General features: G+C 38.5%; 2 protein-coding genes across 2 annotated transcripts in view; both read left to right on the forward strand.

Annotated features, from left to right (window-relative positions):
• The first annotated feature begins 5726 nt into the window (after positions 1–5726).
• LOC146687278 (uncharacterized) lies at positions 5727–13613 on the forward strand. The gene is made up of 5 exons (XM_085439512.1): positions 5727–5808; positions 8403–8634; positions 9101–9242; positions 10067–10157; positions 12334–13613. The coding sequence occupies exons 1-5, from the start codon at positions 5727–5729 to the stop codon at positions 12612–12614; spliced, it is 828 nt and encodes a 275-aa protein (XP_085295638.1). The 3' UTR covers positions 12615–13613.
• Positions 13614–14869: 1256 nt separating this feature from the next.
• Positions 14870–23179, forward strand: part of lig1 (ligase I, DNA, ATP-dependent) — a 70391-nt gene continuing 62081 nt past the window's right edge. Inside the window, exons 1-3 of the mRNA XM_085440513.1 lie at positions 14870–15094; positions 15656–15718; positions 18535–18715. Coding sequence (XP_085296639.1) covers positions 15078–15094; positions 15656–15718; positions 18535–18715 — 261 coding nt within the window. The 5' untranslated portion in view covers positions 14870–15077. The remainder of the gene's footprint in view (positions 15095–15655; positions 15719–18534; positions 18716–23179) is intronic.

Below are 23179 nucleotides of genomic sequence, written 5' to 3' on the forward strand. Positions count from 1 at the left end.
AACTATCCAAAGTTGGATTAATGTACTTTAAATATGGAGGAAATCAAAACCTTTTATTCAAACCGAGTAAAACATGCTTAGACAAATATTAAATCAAAAAGCTCTGCTCGCATCATTCAAGCAAAAAACTTGTCCTTTAGGAAAATTAAAAAAGAATTTAATATTAGATGAAATAAAAACAAAAAATAATGAGTCATTTTCCAATAAAGTCTTTTTTGGGGCTGTTCTTTTTGCACCATGGATGAACCAGTCTTTACTTTTGTCAAACCCCTTGGGGCCTGTTTTACATCTCATGTGAGATCAAACCAGATGTCCTAGAAATAAGTTTATGTGCAGCTCTATTATTACCTTCAAAGAAATGTAAAAAGAAAAGCCTGGCTTGATTAGGAAATATATTTTAATAAATTTAAAGCCAGGAAGAGGTGGTTGGGGTTGATGGAGAGTGTGCAAACATGAGATTGGATCATGTGCTTTTGCTTTTGTAACAAAAGTACTTTGGTTAAGGTTAAAGGTTAAAAGATCACATGTTGTGATTAAAGTCACTGTAGATTTTTTTCCTGTATGGAACCATACCATAATCTTTTAAAGCATTTGAGAAGTTACTCACTCTGCTCTGTCAGAGTGACCTCACTCATCAGCTCACTAAACTTTAGTTTTGTGTATTTTATAACATGAGACTTATGGCTAATATCAGTGTTCAGGAGTCTATCTGATCATTTTCCACATATTTAGATTTCATTTTAGATTTGCAGCACTGTGAAGGACACTGAATGTCAAATCCTCATTGTTTCTCCCTCCAAATACAGACATTTTTATATCGTAATGTAGCTTAAGTGCAATGTTTGCACCGGCTATTGCTCATAGTAAAATATAATGGCCAAAACATTTCCAAAGCCAGCTTAAAGTAGTAAACTAGTATGTAGTCTGTTGTAATAGGCTAAAAAAATGTCATCTCACTTCTGTTTTTTAAGGTTGAATTGAAGGAAAAGGAACTGAATGGGTTCTCGTATATGTGCAATTATCTATGTGTGTTTGGTTTCAAGCTCTGCATGTGACCCGGGGTCCTCAGGCTGCTAAAAGCACAACATTCAACTCAATTAGTGCTATGCATAATTGATAGCTGTCTGGGAGAGTATTTGTATTTACACTGGAATTAAAAGCCTCCGGTGTCAGCTATCACATCTGAGGGACGATAAGTGTATGCGGGTGGGACTGTGTGTGTGTGTGTGTGTGTGTGTGTGTGTGTGTGTGTGTGTGTGTGTGTGTGTGTGTGTTTGTGTTTTGTGCAAGGGATGGGGGACTGTATAGGGATGTATGTGCATCACAAGCCTAAGCAGATTGTTGCTGGGAGCTTCTCTTTATGTCTTTTCTCCTGCTGTATAGGGAACACTAAATCACAGCTAATCCACCAACAAATGCAGCAGCACAACATTTTGTTCGGGTTAAGTAATGTAGGATTAAGTCGTAACCCAGTTCTCACAGACTTGGCAAAATATAGATTTGGATGCTGTCTGTGTGTGTGATTGTCTTGAAAAGAAGCTGATATCAATATACAATCTTTCCAATACTCCATTAGCATAATTACCTGATTAAGAAACAAGTAGAAATCTTCTATACTTAGCTACTGCCGTTCACTAGCATAAATTGTGTATTAGCATAAAAAAAGCTATCCTAGTTCTATACACTTGTTACTGCGAAGTTGCTAGGCAACAAGCTGATAATAGCGTCTGGTTAAAATGTAATTCTGTACATACGTGTCCTGTCAACATAAAACTTGTCATTTTTTTTTTGTACAGATTTGCGGGTTTACCCTTAGGCTTACCTATGAGCAGATCTACACTGCTTTCAACTGTTTCCAGTTATAGCTTCATAGCTATAACTTCATATTTAACAAACACACGCGAAAACAGAACTGATATTTCAAGATTTACCGATCTGTCAAAATGTTCTCCTTAATGATGCGTAAACACAAGCACGGAAGAAACTAAAAGGAAGGTTTCAGTTATAAAAAGCATGTAATTTTCCTTTTTGAAGTTAAAAGAAAGGGAACAAAAATGGAATTAATATTAAAAATAAGTCAAAATGACTTATCATCTGTACCTTACATCTTTGCTTTAAAGGTTTTGCGACTTTCAAGCACAGTGTTTCACTTGCTTGGTAAAAAAAAAAGAAAAAGTTTTGTTCTGTAAAATTATTTGAATTCTTCCAATTATAAAAGTTATTTGAAATGGATGTATTGTTATTAAAAAAATTGAAGTAAAAAAACTGATTAGAATCATCAAAGTATTTAGAATTTACGGTAATACATCTTCTAAACCATTTTAAGTCGTTTTATTTATTTGTCTAGTGTTGCATGCTGTAGGAATGCCCCCTCACCTTCACAGAAGTGCGATAAGTGCTCGAGGCCTGTGGGACCAATAGCAGGACATTAGCTTGAGCAAAATGTGTCACCGCTACCTCCACCTCTACACCGGCCTCCTGTGCCTGTGCGGCAGAGTATTGAACAGCCTGTTGACCTTGGCCAAAGTCACTCCTGTCAAGTGAAAAGCGGCTCTCGCTGACTAAAGTGTGGCTCCGGTATTGAGTTCATCACCTATTTGATTCAGCGAGGAAAAAAAAACCTTCTGTCACCTTCAGTCTGCTCAATCATATCTCTCTCCTCAGCTCACTTTAATATGCTCCAGTCATGACACAGAAGAAAAGTACCTTCACCTATTTCCTAACACCTTATTTTCTCGTGCTTTTTAGTTCCGACCCACTCTCACATATAATCATCTAAGCACTGTGAGAAGCTGTTGACCTCAACTCATCTGTGCTTACAAGACGTAAATCATAAGTAAACCATATAAGGGTGATAAAAAAGACTATGCAAAAAGTGATGTTTTAAAATTACAAATTTTATATAAAGCTCTTAAAATGAAAACTTTGCAATAATATATATATATATATATATATATATATATATATATATATATATATATATATATATATATATATATATATATATATATATATATGTATAAAGTTTAGCTAAATAACACATTGTGGTCCATATATGACTTCCCTTGGAAATTTGAATGATTTCTTTTTGTGGAATTTAAAGGTGCACTTAACGGCTCTGGCAAATTATAACAATCATTTGCCCCTATTTGTTTTTACACAAATTAACATGTTAATATAGTTAAAAAATAACTGTTCGATGATGATCTATCAGCAGCTAATCAAAGTTGCATTTCTAACTCATTAATGAGTGATGGTTTCATGTTTTGGGAGGGTTTTCTTCATTCACCATCAGTGTAATCAACATCTTTTTGTCATGCCCCAGTCTTCCTAATTCTGGGGCTGGGGGAAGGAGGGAGTAATGTTGTAGGAGGGAAGGGGGAGGTGGGAGTGTGTGTCTGTGTGCGGTTAGGGGGTGAGATGAGATAGAGGGTTTAAGATTCGGTCCATCCATCCTTCAGTCCTCCCAGATTGGAAGTGGGCCGGCAGACAAACTGATCATTGTTACTCATCTTAACGAAGAGTTTTCCACTTTGGCTCCAATCAAGGTAACAGGACCAATTGCATTATGATTACACTTGCACGGGAGCTTCTGAATTAGGCTGCTCTTTGTAAACAAAATTATTTTTTAATGATTAGTTAAATTTTGACCTTAAATTCACCTACTTAAAAAAAAACCCTGTGAAAATGTTGTGCTTCTCTGAAATAATGATTTCAACTAGTTACCATTAGATTTATGGTGGAGTTAGAGTTGCATTTTAGGCACTTGGTGCTCTTATGGAGTAAAAAATTGTAGTTAACCACCAAAACAACCAATAAAAAGGGGGGAAATTTAAATATGAGAGCCAAAGTCTGCATAAAATTGCACAGAAAGCTAAACTAAATTAACTCTAATTCATCTGCAGTCCTCTTTTGATCCCATGTTTTAGTTTGTTTTTCAATCTTGAAGCGGAACAACTTGGAGCTTGTTTTTGTCTAATCATCGGCCTTAACAAGTGAAACGACTTTGGCTCGTCTCCTGCGGTTTCCTGATAATGTCCCTGTGACCCTGCAGTGATCATGTGTGAGAGCAGTGCTGCATGGGAGAAGGAAATAAAATAAGAGCTGAAGGCAGACATCGTTTTTTTTTTGTTTTTTTTTGTTGCTCCAAGATAAGAGGATATTACAGCCGATGGAAGAGGGCTTATAGCAGAGGAGGCATCATTCAGTTGGGGGAAGAGGGTTATGTGAAGTACTTCTTGAAGAGATGAGTTTTCAGCCTTGCAGGGAAGATGGTGGGTGTCTCTGCTGCTGTGAATCGCCTGGGAAGGTCATTGTGTCTGTGGGCGAGTGATGTGTGTGTGTGTTTATAGGATGAAATTATAGAAAAATATAGAGTATTAAACAATGTCTGCAGGTAAAAATGGTGCTTTCACACATTTAAGCCACTGTAAAACCAGCTATTGAGTCAAATGCAATTCCAGGCACATTATAAACTGTCAGGGCATACATACACATTATATTCATTTACTTATATTGATCTAATATACAATTGGGAGATTGGCTTTGCCATTGATTTAATTTGTGGGTGATGGTGAAAGAATAAGTTGCTGCAATCAGCTGCATTTGTGCTTTGTTGTGATGGCTAATTTCACACCAGATGAGAGGTAATTAATATTTTTTATAAGATATTTTCTTCTCGTTTCTCACCCATCAGTCCAGTGAAGACACTGACGAGTTTTATCTGTTTGTATTTTGTAACAGATGCAGTGCAGCTGCAGCTCCTCAGTCGGTCACCTTTCCTCACCTTATTGGAGCAGAAGTAAGACCGTGTGTGTCGGTGTGCGTTCATCTCAGTTATTTACATATGTGTGGGTAGACATTTGTGTGGGATAGCGTTCATATTTATGTAAGAGTTATTATGTATTCATTCGGTGCAGATCTTATTCGGATGCGTGATAAAAATAGATAAAACTGCGAGAAACAAAGGAATGATATGTCATCATGTCAGCGCCAGCAAGTCGTGCAGTCTTGATGCCACCTTGACCAATCAGCAACTGATACAAGCTGCTCCATTTTGACCTTCGATATTAATATTTAGTCTGTACTTAAGTTAAAACTGAAGCTATAATGTCCATGAGCATACCAGCGTGAACATCTGTCAGTTTTATTTCCACCATCAGTTTACTTACTCGGGGATCTTTTAGGACATTATTCTAGTTAAGCAGAGAAGCTGATTTTGATACCAGTAAACATTCTTTTCAAGGAAGATTAAGAACAAGACAGTGGAGCCAAGAGGGAGTCTGACTAGTTGACTAGAAGTAAATAAAGTGAAGAAGATACTAGCCTACTCACAAGAGGACAGAGAGATGGTCTGTGACCTCATCTCCAGTGATGGGCAAATCCTCTCCCTCATTACCAGACTCTGCTTCCACTACAGAAAGCTTTTTAATAGTATTGAGGAGATCCTCAAAATATTCTTTCCTCTGCCTGGCTACCTCCTGCTGTATACAGTGTAAACAGGAAACTGTTTCCTCCTCCTGAGTCACCTGACAGTTTCCCAGAATTGCATCAAGACTGAAAGTCTTTCTCCATGGTTTCACCAAAATCTTCCCACATGCAAGTTTTTGGCTACTGCCAGAGCTGCACTGGTTGGTCAGTACCTGTCAACTGCCTCCTGAGTCCCAAAGGCTAATCATGCTCAGTAGGACTTCTTCTTCAGCTTGACGGCTCTCTCTTCATCTCCAATGTCCAACATCTGGTTCTGGGATTACTTCCTAGCCAAGCACTTTGAGGCCACAACTCCATACAGCCACCTCAACAATGGAGGTGCAGAACATGATCCATTTGGACTTTATGTCCTCAGAGTCCCTCAGATTGCTACTGAACATCTATTAACCTTCTGGTGTACCTGAACCTATATGTATAGGTTCAGTAAGCCTGTTCAGCATTCTCCCCCACTATTTGATTCAACTCACTGCAAGCTGGAATTCAGTTCACAACTCTGCTGTTCTTCACCCAAGTGTTCAAAACCTGAAACCACAGATCTAAAATTATGATTGGCCTACAGTCCTCATGCCACCTGCAAAGAACACTCTTAACCTCAGCCATGATGCTTATTATAGACAAGCTGAGGTTAATCGAAGAAGTCCAACAATCCTCAAGATACTGAACTGATAACTAAGCATACCCAACACTGCTCGCTGCCTCTCAACAGGAGCAACTCTAGAGTAGTATGGAGTCCAGCCCCTCTACAGGCTCCAAAGCCCAGGCTGTGCATTGAGGCAAGACCGACTATATCTAGCTGGCATTTCTTGGCCACAAGCGCTAGCTCCATCCCCACCAGAGAGGTGACACATCAGAGCTGTTATTTTAGAGTTTATTTGCTCAGTTAAATTAAAATATGTTACAACTTAATCATCTAGTAATCCATTTTCTAACTCCCCCCCAAAAAACTTGGTCTTAACTTTTAACACTTCAGTTTTTACCAGCTTATAAACTATATTACGTATTATCAGTTACGAACATATTTGGTAAATGGGACATTTTTATCAGCCAACAAGTTAGACACAGCAATTCATGCATGTATATAGTATTTGTATTTGTATTCTATTTTTATCTTATTGTATATTTATTTTATTTTATTCTACTGTATATAGTATTTTATTTTATTCTATTCTGTACAGTTGTGTACTGTATTTATTCTTATTGTATTCTAATTTTTGCCTCATAACTTTTGCACTGTCCACTCCTGCTGTGACAAAACAAATTTCCCACGTGTGGGACTAATAAAGGTTCTCTTATCTTATCTTATCTTATCTTATCTTATCTTATCTTATCTTATCTTATCCTTCCACTTTCTATCAAGTTCAGGGTCATGGAGCCTTTCCCAGCTGCCAGAGGATGATAGGCAGTTTACACCATGGATAGGCTGCCAGTCTATCACAGGGCTAACACAGACAGACACACAACCATCTATGCTTTAATGTATTCACGTCACCTTATTAATTTTGTTGAAGTTTACAGTCTTGTCTCAAATAGCAAAGCTTCAGACAGATCCAAGGACAATCTATTTCCTTGTGGAAGAATTTACAGATAACCAGCTTGCAGTAAGAAACCTCTGTAACAGATGAGCATATTTCTGAACCCAAAATAATGAGCTGAGCTTGAATAAGCTTGAAATTATTTTCTCATAGTCGCAGAGTTATTAGTTTGTGCTCACAGAACAACAAAGCTTCACGACCACCAAAACAAATGATGAGAAATATTCATTGTTTGTGCCTGTGTTTTTTTATGACATGTCTGGATGAAACAGAGATTCAGTTAAACTCCTCTACGACCAAAATCCCATTTGCAAAAATCCGTACAATCATTGTGGAATAAAGAAAAAGAAACCAAAGCCTATTGGAGTCACGATCTGATATGGTGATAATAAGATGTTATATTAGGAGCTTCTTTTCATGATGTGCAGCAATTTTTGTTTCAGCAAAAAACAACAACAACTTCCACACAGCAAACTTCATATATGTTTGTTTAACTCTGACAGAGAGGTGATTTATGGCAAATTAGCGTATTAGCATGTAATGTAACGTATGCAGTGGCGTTTTTATTCTGTTACATTAATAGCAGTTTTGAGCTTGTCACAAAGATTAAAAGAATAAAAAAATCCCCAATCTGAACAAAACATGAGACACATTACCTTCTAGATATGAATCAAATAACAAATATTCATAATTAATCATTCCAATAATTACGTCTTCTGTCTTTTTCAAGGTTTTAGTACAAGAAACAGCCACACTCACTGAATCTAACTGGATAAAGTCCACTTACCAGTAATGTGTTATTATGATAGTGTATTTGGCATTAAACTTGCAGTCTTTGTAATGGCCAACAGGGGGCGACGTGTGTGGTTGAAAAAATACATTCATTGTATTCAGTCGGTAGAGAAACAAAAAATAAAAACCTTTTTTTTAACTTGATTTATAAAAACACATTCCTGGTGAGTTTATGGTCTCAAATGCTGGTTAAAGTTTTATTTAATAAAATCTGATGTCAGTTTATTTTTTTCTAATTATGGTCCCATATGGAGGAATTAGGCAAGAAACCTGAGCATGATTTAAGAGTATGCATGCCCGGTGATCGCGTCCATGTCTTAGTTTAGAAAAACATCTGACTTCTAAAAAATAAAATCATAATGGTCAATTAAATGCTCAGCTCGTCCCATCATTTATATACAGTTTACAGCTCATGTTTGCTTACTTCTCACCTAACTTTAACCAATAATGCAAGATATTAACCCAGCAAATCAAAGTGTGATTTGTAGCTTCCTGAGAAAAATGAATGAGCAACCTTAATGGGGACTCAAACACACACCACTGAATTTTAGATTGCTGACTTTCCTTGTTTCCTAATTGCTTCTCCAGCAGTGCTGTTTCCTGACTGGGCCTACAAACCCACGTGGTCGCCCGGCTCCCGACAGATCCAGCTTTGGCACTTCCTCCTCGAGCTACTGGGCCGAGGCGAGGGCGGGGCCATCGGCTGGGGAGGGGAGTGGGGCGAGTTTGTCATTAGGGACCCTGAGATGTTGGCCAGGCTGTGGGGCGAGAGGAAGGGCAAACCGCACATGAACTACGACAAGCTCAGCCGGGCCCTCAGGTGGGTAAATTAGCATCAACATATTCTGAAAACTTAAGATTTAAAATGAATTTAAGACAAGTAATGTTATAATATACATATTTTCTCATTTAATTTGATTTTGACTTTCCTGAAATTTATTTAAGTTTATTTGAATTTTCCCTGTAATGAAGAAAAAAAGACTGAAATAAAAAAAGTTATACAAACAGACTATATATATATATACATATATATATATATACATATATATATATATATATTTAACTGTGAATATGAGTAATCCTTTCTCTCCGTGCAGCTTCCTCCTCAGGCTCCTCGCCAACACATGTTGTCAAATTAAATTTTCAAATCTAAAATGCCCACAGATGCAAATCATGCCACCTGGAAAGCAGCAAAGAAATCTAAAGTGCCCTACAGGAACAGCAAAGCGTACCTTAGACACACACTTCAGAGTGTAGTCTTGACAGAGAAAACATTTTACTTCCAGATACTACTACAACAAACGCATCCTGCACAAGACCAAAGGGAAACGATTCACCTACAAGTTCAACTTCAGTAAACTCATCCTCGTCAACTATCCGGGATACCCACCGCCAGCACCACCAGCACCACCAGCACCGAGCCATCAGGTCATTCATCACGTCTTCACTTCATCTTAAAGGACTTTGTTGTGTGGAAAACTGGCTTCTGGGTTATTTTACACTTTATATAACACTATAAATACAGTGGAGTGGAATAGAACCTGTCATTTGGCCAGTTTTCCAAAAAATGAGTCCTTTAGGAAGAGTTTCATTCCTCAGCACTTTGAAAGAAAATAATTACCTTATTTGATATATAAAAAATGAACCAGCTCTAATAGAAACAATTGCCTCAACTTTATCATTTAATATGAGTTTGGCTGACTTGAATAAAAATCATTAGTGAAATTTTATCATTTAATGTAAAACCAAGCAATTGACTGGTCCTCTAAAGTAGAAGGGAGTCAGTGTGTTAAAGTTATATCATGTTCATGGGCAGCGGAAGGGCTTAGGTTACCTGCTAGCCTTTAAAAAAAGCACCAGACCTTGTTTAATTATTTGATACATTTTGTAGGAGTGGGGATTAGTAGGGAGGCGCTTTGTCTGCTGAGGTAGAAAAGCGCTGCATGAGCAGAGTCTATTTAAAAAAAAGTCCTGTTTTGGAATTAAACTCTTAATGTCATATATTCTAATTAAGTTTTTCAGATATGTGTGCAAAATATCAGGAACACCATACTTCAATTAACTTGATTAATGTCTTCATCATCTGAAGTCCCTTTTTCCTTTCAGCTCCAGGAGCTTTGATCCTCCGTACATTAAAAATAAATTAATCTTCACCTGGTGTTTTTGATGTTTTGTGCACTCTCTGTCTGTCTGCACTCTTTGCATTTCAACCATCCTTCCATCTAATCCTTCATATACCTCCATCCCTCCAGCTCGTCCAGAGCGGCTCTCTTCTATTCCCTCATCTCGCTGCTGACAGTGGCCTTCCTCTCTGTGGAAGAGCAGGGTCAGTGATGGACAGAGGTAAGGCACGGGGTCTACAGAGTCCAGCTAACACAGATGAAGACATAAAAAGCTGTCTTTCACTGCTCCCTTGCCACAAGGGGTCATTACAGCGGGTAGCTCTGCATGGTTGATATGGCAGAGTTTTTACACCGGATGCCCTTACTAATACAATCCCAAAGGGAATTTGTGTCGCTGGCTGAAATTTAACCAGCAACTTTTCACTCGCAAAGCAAATGTGTCAACCTAATAATATACCACTGGAGGCACCAAGTGATTACAGACACATAATATGAGAAATCTGGCTCTCAAAGAGTCCCAAATTGCAATCTGTGAGAGAATACTTTGAAAAGTCTTTAATCATCTTTTATTTAGACCTTAGTGGTAACCTTGGATCATGGTGTGGGCGTTAAAGAGGCTGTTTTTGAATGGTTTAAATCATATTTAACAGGCAGGCTGGGTGTTTTTTTTATTTATCTATCATCACCTTCCCTCACAGGTGGGATCCCCCAAGGGTCCATTCCCAGTCCACTACTTATTTCACTCTCTATGCTGCTGCTAGGATCAATTTTCAAAAAATATGGAACTTAATTTCACAGCTGTGCAGATGATTCCCAAACATATCTGCTCCTTGAAATGTAAACCACAACCCCCTTGAAGGTCTTCTTGGACCTCTTTGATGATATAACACTGTGGATGACACTGAACTTTTTTAACCTGTATGAGCCGAAAATAAAAAGTGGTACTTTTTGGAGCCCCTAACCTTCACGCCTTCCTTAACAGTCATCTTGACCTTTTTAAAACACCCTTTTGCAAAGAAACAAATAAATGTTATCGTGTGAGCTCGTTTCTTTTTCTCCTTCACTGACTTTGAGAAAATAATTTATGGCTTCATTTTGTTTAGTCTTTATTCGTGCATCACCCTGTCTCCAAAACACTGTAGCTTGACTCCTGAAAGGCACACATTTGCTAGGCGAACGTGCAAACTAATGCTCTGTGGAGCTACTAATGAGACGTGTAAAATTCATCAACTCTCTGCTGTCCCAATAACTGTAGCACTTCTCTTATTAACATCAGTACAAAAGCTGTGCACTGGGAGCTTCGTAGCATATCATGTGCAGGAAGGCCAGTACTTTTGTCCACATAATGTAATTCAGTTGACTCGGGACTACTTCTACCTCTGGATTAATACACATTTGATGTTCTTGTTCTTATATATTCATAACTATTTTGTAATTATTCTTTCCTCTAGTGCAGGAGAAGGATGGTGTGTTTAATGGTAAAATTGTATGTGATTCAATGAAGTCTAATAAAGGCTTTCGAGACCCAGACACACTCATCGAAAGGATCAGTTGATTGCTACCGTAGGTTTCATGGACTTTACTGAGAATTCTCCACTTGATTGTAATCAAGAAAGCTGTAATTGTAGTTTTAGCTGGACTGACATTACCTTGCCTTTCCACTGTCCTCATATTCACTCACTTATCTTATCTTATCTTTCACATTACACAACTCACTATTCAGTTGCTGTAAACTGCAGATTTTTAAACTCCTTCAGCTGCATTTAGTTCAATTTCCAATGAGACGTCATTTTGATGGCTTGCCTCTTCTGTAATTTAATGTATTTCAAGGTGAAACAGGGTGACGTGATGGAAAATAATGCAAGGAAGGAGTTCGATCCTGACCTTGAAGACTTTTCCTCCAGAGTGAATAAATTCATTCAGCTTGAACACGCATGAAAGAAAGTAAATGCTAAAAAATGCTCTGTACTTTGCACCTTGGAAGTTTTAATACTGCACGTTTCCTAGAAGATTGAATTTATGTGGGAAAGATGTTAATTTAATGTTCATTTACATGTCGTCATCCCCCCCCCCCCAAAAAAAAAAAAAAAAAAATCCAGAAACTTACGGTTTTACTGTAATATCAGTAAATAGCTCATAATTTGACATTTTTAATGAAGATTTAGACTCAAGATTGCTGTTCTTCTTTGTGTTTGATCTATTATAGACTTAAAATATTCACTTTAAACAGTTAGTTTAAATACTTAGAACCAGTTTTAGGTTCCCCCTGAATGGCTTTAAAGCCCGTTCAATGCATCAGAGTAGTGGTATTAATAAATCACTATGTGTTTGAGCTCTGCATGTGTCTCAGGGGTTACTTTTCTGATTGATTTGACTCTCACTCTGATTCCTGACAGCGACTCAGCCTCTGCCTCACCCCTTCCTGCTCCCGTGCTGCCTTCCTGAACCGCTCCCCGTGCCTCGGGCTCTCCACGGCCCTTTCCCCGTCATCTCCACCCCTGCACGGCCAGGAGTCAACCTGAGGGAGCTGGGGGAATTGAGCCTGAACGCTCGCTGGCTGCACAAGAGCCCCGCAGGGTGGGATGTGAACCATTACGTCAGTCGGAGCCTGTATGAGGGAGCGAAGCAGACCCAACTTCGAGATGAGGAGAAGGCAGCAGGGAGACGGTTAGAGTGACAAAGAGAAAACAAGCTGCAACAGATGGACTGCTTTCCCTCCTCAAATCTCTCAAACACAAGCTTTTTTGTGTGTTGTTTGAGCTTGTTGTACAATAGTTTATTATTCACTACCTGTGGTTTAAAATGCACAGACTTTGTGGGCTATTTATTTAGTTGGACCATGTTGTCTTCTTCTTCTTCATTTTTTTATTTTTTATTTTGCATAGAAATATTTATGAATCCTGCTTTTCTTCTGTCAGCACTTCACGCCACAGTAGGGGGAATGCACTTGTAAACAATTAACTACATGACACTTGTGTTTGGGTAAATAAAGCAGTGCACTCAGCTTGCATTATTTAGCTGTTTGTCTAGCATTTCACCAGCCCCCTGCTCCAGGCTTCATGAAAATAATACGAGCTCCATAAATGATGCATTCAAACAGGCCCAGGGAAAATCCTCTTGAAACGGGGGCTTTCGTGTAGTCTTTGCAGTGTCATTTCCAGGAGCCGGTGTTGTTGCAGTTACCACCCCGACACAACAGGGGGCAGTAGCGTCCTTGACAACTCATGAACCTTTCACTACACCCCATTTTCCCGGGAGAGCGCCTAAGCAGAGAGATGTAAAACAGCAGAGGTGCCACTCTGATCAGTAAAGATAGTACGCGTTATATTTGAGCTACTATTTATTTTTCCTGATATTAAGTTGTAGATTTTTTAAGGGGTGTTGTTAATATTGCTCTAAAGCAACATTATGGAGCCTTCAGAGGAATCTACATTTGAAGCATTTTGTCACTTTTTGCTTATATTTTGTTGCATTTAAGTTAAGGTGTTGTTTTTCAAGATATATTCATTTGTTTATTATATGTGTTATTTTTTTTCTTGGAGCATTCACTTGTACTTCTTTATGTTAAAGGATGGGTATGGTGCTATTACTGATCTGGCCTGCTTGGCATAAAACTGCTGGATGAGATGTTCCCTTTCTAAAGCTTGCAATGACAATAAAAAGAAGCTTAGACACACTCGGGCCATTTTTGTTCTCTTTTAGCCCTGTAACCTTTAAAACTCTTCTTAACTGTAATTTTAAGATGCTGTTTTGTCTATTATTTGGCTTTCAGTGGAAAGCATTTGACAAATGGCACATTCTCTGAGTACTGTCTTTGCTTGGCGCGTCTTGTAGTTGGAGATTACGACACACTCGATGGGCTTGTCCAGTGTGAATGAACTCATTTTTTATATATCTCAAATATCACATCACTTTTTGAGCTACTCTTCATGTAAAACTCAAAAATGACAAAGAAAATGACTGACAAAAATTGGGGAAAGCTGTTTGACATTCACTTTCCACCACTTTCTCACAGTTTTATGTGTATTTCTTTTACTTGTGGTAGTCCACTTGTAACTTTGTGGTTAATTTGGTGACACATTAACCATCAGGACACTCTGGCCCTTCAATAAAAGCCAAGCTTTACTTTTGAATATTACGGATTGTAATAAGTTGAGAAATATTTTCTGAATATCTGCAGAAATGAGATTAAAAAGGCTGTGCAGATCCCCATACAGAGGGCTCATACTATCTTTAAAGAGGGGTCGACACCCCTGGTTTGGAATGACTGTAGGTTTTCAAACCTTTTTTACCCAAGATCCACCAAAGGTCGAGGCAAAATGTCAAGGCTCATATTCATGTCACTAAAAAAATAGCCTCTATCTCTGCTGGTTCTGCTGTCAGATCAAGCCCCCTTTACTCTGCGTTGCTCTACCAGTTTATATAACTGGCATTCACCTCCTTATCAGACTGACCCTGGTTCCCTCATGCCTTTTTAGCTTGCTTGGCACCATTTTGGCAGTGTAAATTGCAGACTTTAAAAGTGTTTTAGCTTTTCAAAATGTTCTCCTCCTCATTATGAGTCATGGCCTCTGATGTGTACTTGCTGGGAAGACTGAAAAACACCAGGAATTAAATTCAGGTACCATTTAATACAGATTGCATCGGGAAACATGCAGCCATTGCAAGAGAAGTCTGACAAAAAATTTAAAGTACTATTTTTTATATACCTGCATGAACTTAGCTTTGTTATATTTTACTCATCTTGTCCATTCCATAGTGAGTTGTATACTATCTTAACAGTAGCGTAGAAGCTTTGACTAAGCACAGTCACATCTTATTAGTAGCAACAGAGTAGTTTTATTCAATACATGTTGTGTAGCTACAGTAAAAATATATTTTTCTTTGGGTAAACCAAGTACGTGAGTGCGCATGCGTACCGAGCGGAAACCGCTTGCTTTGGGCTCCCGTAGCGAGTCATCTTCTCCTCTGACAATCTTTGGCTGAGATACAACTTTTGGCGCCGAATATTCCAAGTTATTATTTTGCCCCTCTGCAGCGCGGGAGTTGGTGTTTTCGTGTGTGTGAATGTTGGAGTTTTGCTGCGATTTAAACGTTTGTTTTAACCGGGTATCAGGTGAAGGAAGAGTTTAAAAACAACATGCAGCGGAGCATCGCGTAAGTGCAAGCCAAAGTTTGCAGTTAGCTTGGTGGAAATTAGCGCTAGCTTGACGATGCTTGTGTCTGTGCACTAGAAGAGTTAGCTGTGTAATGAGTGGTGATCAGGCGGGCGGGCGGGGGGTTATGTGTGACTTACAGGGGGTTACACTAAAAAAACAAAACAAAAACATGTCCGTTTCGGTGTTAATCGGACTACCTGTAAGCTAGCTTTAGCATGTTTTTATCTGCGTCACTTGTTTGGAAAATAGGGTAGTTTTATCTCCAGCACAGACACAGACGATATCATAGCTATATAAGTATAAATGATCTTTAAAGGCAGGTTATTTTCCTGCCTTATAGAGGCTGTGATCAGTGGAGCCACATTGCTCTAACACTAGATAGCAAAGATGGTAATCTGTGATTCAGCAAGTTTCTAATTAACAGGCAAACCTTTTTCTGTATTATTGTAAAAGTGCGGTCTTATTACCGATTTTTATTACACTTTAATGCACTAAATACAGACACGTGTTGGTATAAACATGTATCAAGCCAGTGAATGCTTGTGTGGTCTTTTTACAGATCCTTCTTTCAGCCCAAGAGCAAGGACATTCAGAAGAAAGCTGCAGAGGAGCCTGTGAAAAAGTGAGTTAAGACTTATCTAGAGTCTGCTGCCTGGAATCACTGTTAATTTAGCTTTGACACTGGGGTGTTTTAAATCTCTCAGATCAATTGAATTAATCTAGACACAAATTATAGTTTGACTCCACATGTAAGCATGCCTGGTCTGTATATAGTTCAGGCAAAGAGTAGGTGTTACCTTATTTAACTAAAGCCTAAAACCTGGAAACAAAAGAGTTAAAAATCATGATCCTGGTGTCAGCTGTGATGTATATGTATGAAAATCCTGCACCTCTTTGTTTTCTTTAAGCTTTGAACATGCTCGTGCTACTTCTGTGAGGATAGATCAGTTTAAAACCTCAGGTTTACCTTACATAGTAATTGCTTGGCCCAAAAAGTCCCATCTTATTCAAAGAATGAAGATTCAGACTTTGCATAACGTGATCACGGTGCAGTCAGTTAAAACTTCTGCATTGGCGGCTGCTGCTGTAAAACCTCGACTGTTTAAACATTATACCTTTTTGTTAAACCTTCAGAAAAACCCTTTTGTATATCTTTTCTAATTAGACTTTTGTTCGTTAGTTTTACTGTGGTTATTTACACCGGTTTCTCTTTGTTTCTCATCTTAATTCAAGCCACAGCTGAGTGTCTTTGATTTTTAATAGAGGTGCAAATGCACACCTATTTCTGGCACTTGTACTGGGAAAAGGACTGCAGAGCAAAAGTAATAACTGTTAGTGTTTTTTATTAATAGTTATTGTCTCAGATGTCTTGTTTTCATAATAGTTACATAGCCTGAACTTAGAAGAGTTGGCTTTTGTTTTAGTGGAGTTTAATGTACTCATTCGTAACATAGTCACTGCATCAAGGCCAATTTTGAACCCTTAAAACTTTTAATTGGGCTGCAAATTTCCTTATACTTGGACAAACAGGGCTATTTTAAGGAATAAACCACATAATAAAACTGTCATATTATCAGAAGGATGGAGATTTTTACTGCCTATAATACAGTTAAAATACCTGCATTTGTATTCAGGCAGAAGCATAAAGCGAGGTGGCTGATACGGTGCATACTGATACCATTTTCAAACATATTTTTGTGTTGAAAGCTCACCCACGCTAGGCGTATGTGCAGTTATCTTCGCTGCTGAGTGAAACGTTGTGTCCAGTTGTTCCTATCAAAAGATGAAGAGACGAGAACTTCAGTTTCTCATCTCCGAGCTGCTTTGGTGATAAAATGTTCATTATCTCTAGACTCTTTAATCTTTTAAGTACGTCTTAAAACTCACTTTAATTGACTTTCCTTTCTGTAATGATCGCCTCATCATTGCTTTGACCTCTTTTTACGAGTCTTACTTTGATTTTATAGGTTTTCTTTTTATGACAGATTTTACTGTTGACTTGATCCTGTAAAAATGCCTAATATCGCACCTTGTGGGTCAACATTACCACATGAATTAACCTTAAAGTGTTCTTTTATGCTTTTCCTTGTTTTCTGTTATTAATATACTGTTAAAATGGTGGCTGTTTATATCAAATACAATTAGAGTTTTGAATAATAAAGTCAGCGTTCATGTAAGTAGTTCCTGTAAACCGGCTCTTTAAGCCTTCTGTTTGTGATGGGCGATCAAGTCTCCTAAAGGTGGCCTTTTTAAATATTGCGAGTTTAAAACAGTTTAAAACTTAACAAGTTTAAATGAATTTGTCAATATTATATGAAGAAACAATGGCTTTATGTCCTAAATATCTACAGAGAGAAGATATTTTAGCTCAAGTTGAACAAGGGCTGCACTGTACTTTTATCTAATACTCTGTAAAGGTTTGTGTATTCAGTGTATCTTTAGCAGTCAGGCAGGTTATTAGTGCTTGTTTTTTAGCATAGCAAAAGACCAAGTCTGTTGAGGAAATTAGTGTAGCTTAAAAAAGAAGTATCACAGTTTCACATATCTGTAAACAATACACAAGTTAGCAAAAAATACTGCCCCCTGGTGGTCACAGCTTTAGTTAAACTTTGCAGAAGCTCATTGCAAAGTGTACCTTTAAAAATATATAAATAAATGTAAAAGGAGTGGGAGACCTGAAACAGCTTGTTTCAGACAGATGATGAGCTCCAAGGTCCAGGTGAAGCTAAACAAACGGGGTCGAGTGTAACCAATGACCCAATTGGTGCTATACTGCACCCCCCCCCCCCCCCCCCCCCCCCCAAAAAAAAAAAGAGAAGATATATAGATATATATAGACATGCTGGCCTGTTTGGGTCAGTGATGGCATGTCCAGCGTTCAGCTGTAAAGCACACTGACTAAAATAAACCCTGAATGACGAATACTTATTTTTCTTTGTTTGTTTTTTTCAGTGTTTTCACATTAAAATGTAAATAAAAGTCATCAAACAAGCTGTTTGCACAGCTTCTCTCGCACAGCTGGTCCCCTCTCTCTTGGAAGCAGTTATTCCAGCAGCAGAGTCTTTATTAATTTTAAAGTTTTAGTTGCTGATTATTTTATGCATATAGATTATCTCTAACTATAATAAATAAAGTCTCTTTCTGTTTGTTTGTGAATTCTTTCTACACAAGCAGTGTAGGATTACAGTGACAGTAGAGCAGGGCATGCACCGTTTAATATAAAATTTATTTTGATTAAAAAAACCGGCCGTGTTAATGTAGATTCATTATTTATAAATAATAGGCTATATAATATGTTGACCTGTGAATCATGCAAAGCTACTCAAGTAAAAGCACAGAATAAAAAGTATTGAGATGGAAATAAGCCCAATAGGTCCCCTTTAGTGCTTTATTTAAAATTTGTGATATCTGTTGTGTGTTTCTGTGGTTTATCTCCAGGCCTGTCAAGAGTCCACTGAAGGTGCAGAACGGTGTTCAGGAAGCAGAGTCGCCCATCAAGAAGGTTGTGAAACGCTGCCGTCAAATCCTGGACAGCGATGATGACGAGGCGCCAGTCGTTAAAGAACAAGTTCCCAGCAAGGGACAAGGAGACAAAGAAGCTCCTGGTAAAACAGAAAAGGTAAAAGCGACATGTGGTTTTATAACTGGGACGTCAGAGTTCATTTAATCTGTTGCATTCAACACATCAGCTGCAATTTGTGAGTGACGTTTTCACCAATAAAAGACTGACAGATTGATGGGATGTCATGGTGCTAAAGAAAAAAGCAGGCATGCTTTGTAGAAACACTAAACAGTGTGTTACCCATCAAATGCTGAACGAGTGTAATGAAGTCTCTTAGGGCTCCTGTAGGCATATCAGTGCCTATTGTTGGTTTGGTTATGGGGAAAAACAATGCTACACAAAAGCCTAGTAATTGTATGGTGAATCACAATGTTGAATACATTTGTCAATAAGCCATGTAATGAAAAGACCTGATTATCAGCTTTGGCTGTCTTTCAGCCACCTGTTGTTTGATAAACACTTCACTTAACCAGCCTGTTTATTTTGTTTGTTATATGTTAGCAATTATTCACTATTTGTTGATTGAGGGAAGTGATTATGATGATACATGATGTTTGTCAGGCTGCCCTCACCTCACATCCCTTTCATATGGGTGTAATTATTAATTTTTTGTGACAAGGTACTAATATATCCACTCTTGGCAGTGGAGCAGCTCCCCCGCAGATAAATGCAGGGCAGTGACTAAAGATCACTTTCATCAGTAATTAATAATCTGATTTGTTATTAGTCTATAAAATGGTAAATGAAGTGTCAAAATACCTTAAGTAATCTTGTGATGCCAAATTGTTTGTTTGCTTGATAATAACTTGGTAAATAATACATTTTCTGCACTGTGCAGTATGGTATTGAACTACTTATTGTTAGGGTACATGAACATTAGAAATAGCCTGCAATGTTGGAGAAACAGTATGTTTTCTCAGGAAACTCTTCATGTGAACGCCACCTTTCCTTCTTAATTTGTAGTGATATGGTTTTATTTGAATCCAGATGTTTAACATCATTAGTTTGCTTGATTTAAATGTAGTTTTTGCTGTTCCAGCTCTTGATGGTCGATGCTTAATAATGATCCGGTTTGCCTTTCTACAGCTACCCCTTGCTGTGGCAGAAGCTGGCTGTTTGTGTTGCTCTTGGCTTTCTGTTTTGACTTCTTCGCTCTTTCCAACTATTATTATATTTTTTTTATGTTGTTGAGGCCAGTTGGTGGGAGATGTGACCAATTCAGTGAGCTGCTGGTGTCTTTATAAAGAAGGGAACCTTCAGCTGGGGAAAGGGGATGAAAATAGTTTAACAAATGGTTTTTATTTTAATGTGATTGTTATGTGAAATTAAACACTGTTATTCACGTGTTTATGACTTTTTAACTGTTCAGACTGGTTAATGTTCAATATTGATCAGGTTTGCTTTTATCTGTTTGTATTGATTTCTTTGCTAACGTTCCAACTCCTTTTTAAGACTTCTATTTTTGAGTTTTTATTCTGAGGGAAGTTGGTGGGAGACCAATTCAGTCAGTCCATCTCCAGACTTAAAAATTCCCTCCTCCGTGATGTAAACTAGTTTTAAAGCATATCTCCAGTACCATTGTTACTTATAATGATTAGACAGTATTTATTCATGTAATTATTCTTTTTTTTTTTTTTGCTGTTGTCAAACGAATTGATGTTCAGTATTGATCAGGTTTGCTTTTATCTCTTGCTCTTAGCTTTCGTTTTCACCGTTTGTGCTATAATTATATTTATAAAACATATCTCTCCTTTGAATGTAATACAGAACATTTCCATAAAATAAGGAGTGGAAAATTTGAATCTCAACAGAAATCTCCATGTATTTCATTAATGTCAGTAACTATAGTATTTGCCTTTCTCTTATCTTTAATGACAGCAGCACTTAATCCAAAAAACTGATTACCTCAGCCTCGCTATCACCATTTCACAAGGACCTTATTGTCAAGTCAGGAGTGGTGCGTTGACAAAAAAGTGCACAGAAAACGTCATGCATAAAGGGCCATCTGAGGCAATAGAAAGTCAAGTGACTGGACCTGCAAAGTAAATGGGACTCTGAAGTTAAACCATTAGCATTGAGACTAAAGGATAATGCTATTGAAGCCAACAGGATGAGGAGTATGGAACGCCAGGACTGCCATAATGAATTAATTAAATACACCATTAAATAATTAATTAAATGTGGCAATAATTAATTAAAATTGGAATTAATTAATTAAATAAATAGTTATGACACATGTAATTAATTAATTATTGACACATTTAATTAATTATTTATGTATTTCACATTTTAATTAATTATTGACACATTTAATTAATTATTGACACATTTAATTAATTATTTAATGATATATTTATTTATTTCATTTTGGCAGTCCTGACGCCTGGCTCTCGTCATGAAATAATTTTATCTGTCAGCCTCACCCATCAAACTCAGGGGGCGGGGTTAACGCTGCCCATGCAGCTTCTCTAACATTTGATTGGTTGCCGTGCAAAGTAAGTCAAAACAGGTCGATCCTAGATAATCGATTGCTTGTGTAGACTTGGGGCAGCCAGTTATCCCAGAATGCAGATCAAATCACAGGCCGTTTTTCTGTCACCAGCTACACTTTTAACAGTGTTTTAGCCGCGAATGTCGCGCCGTATGTCTGGTCAGGTTGTCAACATAGAACATGTTTGCAAAAGTGCTCAGATGTTTTCAGAGATTTCACTAGCTCTGCTAACAGTTAGCATGCAGAGCGCACCGAGGGGGTACATTAACCGGTTTGTTTACATATTCCACTCTCCGTGTTCCACATGTTGCATTCGCAGATTCTCATTTTCACCGAACAATCGTCTCTTTCCGCCTGGTCTTGTGTCTCTGTGCTTCTGTAACATAAAGAACGAGCTGACATTTTTCTCACGAAACCAGCGATCAGCTCAACAGACCCTCAGTTTACCTGCATGCATCCTCCTCCTCATCTGTCAGCTGTTTAACACCTGCTGCTAATTCAAGAAACACGCCTACGTTACCTGGTGATAGTCACAGTTTAACTGCACAAGATAAGTAAATATAGTATTTTCCCCGAGCGCAGAGCTGCTGGAGCTTGTTTCCTTACAGAGCACTTTATAGGCAAGCCAGCTTTATCAGCGGCTGATGTCCAATCACCGGCACACAGCTTTCAAACCTCAGCTGAGTTTTAGCTCTCAGTGGTTAAACGCTGGACTTCATTCACTCAGGTTCTGTCTGTCGGGTCACGTTTACTTCGCTGTTTTATTTACAACTGAGCAAATCGGTTTGGCTGAGGTTAAAGTTACGTTTCATAACTGCATAGTTTCACAGACGTTTAATGGTTCACTGGCACATGTGTTAGACTGAACTATCATCTAAATATCATCTGTTTTTTAATAGTTATTCAACTGTATTCTAAGCACCAGCTGTCTGTTAGAATGTGATTTTTTTTCTCTCTCTGTTGGCAGAGGTATAAAAATGCGCAGGAAAATCTGACGTGCATGGCAAACTTCACCGACGATATTTAGGGAGGAATAAACACACATCAAACATAAATGAACCATTTGCCTGTCTCCATAATTGAGAGCATTTTCTCTTCTTATGTCAACACTCTCTCTCTCTCTCTCTCTTTTTTTTTTTTTTTTTTTTTTTTTTTGCTTGCTTTTTCGGTCATGTTATGTTTACCTGTCAAAGGCTTGTTACAAACTATGAAACACATTGTGCAGACTTCTGGATGTTAGAAGAAAACGAATACTGCTCATGAATGAGACTAAAGGCAGGAAGGTGTCCTTTAAAACTAAACATGTTAATAGGACCTCCCTGTTTATATCATAGTTTATGATATAGCACGTGTATTTCAGTAATAGCCTGCTGAGGCCACTATACGTGCTGGCCTCATATCAAATGTGAAGGCAGACTGAGTCTATGTTTGACGTTTGTTTATATCTAATCTTCCTTTTCAAACATTTAAACAGCAGCGAGTCTGCAGCTGAGGGAATACAAATTCAAATTGTCGGAACAGGTTTGCTCGTTTCTTGGATTCATTTGGTGATTTATTAAATGTATAACTGTGTGGTGGGGCGTGGTCTGCGGTGCCGTGCAGGGAGGGCGGACGCACCTGCACGGCATCCTTAATCACGCCCGCCTAGTTAAAAACACGGGGACTGAGGGGTTTGGGGGTGTTGTGGTGTGGTGAGATGTAAATAAAGATGACTCTGAACGTTGCTCCGTGGTCCCGCCGTGTCTTATTCACGCCACATTGGTGCCGAAACCCAGGAGGCAGCACGGCGGGTCCATATCGGAGCCAGGGAATGGAGGAGCTGGCCCAGAGGGTGGCCGAAATGGCGGCCGCCCAGCGGGAGCAGGCGGCGGAGGTGCGTCGCCAGCAGGAAGAGCTGCAGGACCAGTCCGAGCGGCACCTGGAAAGGATTGGGGAGCTGGCGGCGCTGCTCTGGGCCTGGGCGCCACCCCCACAGGTGTGTCCCGAGGACAGTGAAGCGGTGGAGGAGCCGCGAGAGGCACCTCAGCAGC

The sequence above is a fragment of the Copadichromis virginalis genome, linkage group LG18 (assembly GCF_057382275.1).
Source record: "Copadichromis virginalis isolate Kocher_CV1m ecotype Utaka linkage group LG18, C_Virginalis_male_GT1.1, whole genome shotgun sequence".
NCBI classification, from domain to species: Eukaryota; Metazoa; Chordata; class Actinopteri; order Cichliformes; family Cichlidae; genus Copadichromis; species Copadichromis virginalis.

Coding starts and splice junctions, on each gene's coding strand:
- LOC146687278 (XM_085439512.1), top strand. CDS start 5,727: ATGTCCAACATCTGGTTCTGGGATTACTTCCTAGCCAAGCACTTTGAG. Junction 8,635..9,100: donor AAGCTCAGCCGGGCCCTCAG/GTGGGTAAATTA, acceptor TTTTACTTCCAG/ATACTACTACAACAAACGCA. Junction 10,158..12,333: donor AGGGTCAGTGATGGACAGAG/GTAAGGCACGGG, acceptor GATTCCTGACAG/CGACTCAGCCTCTGCCTCAC.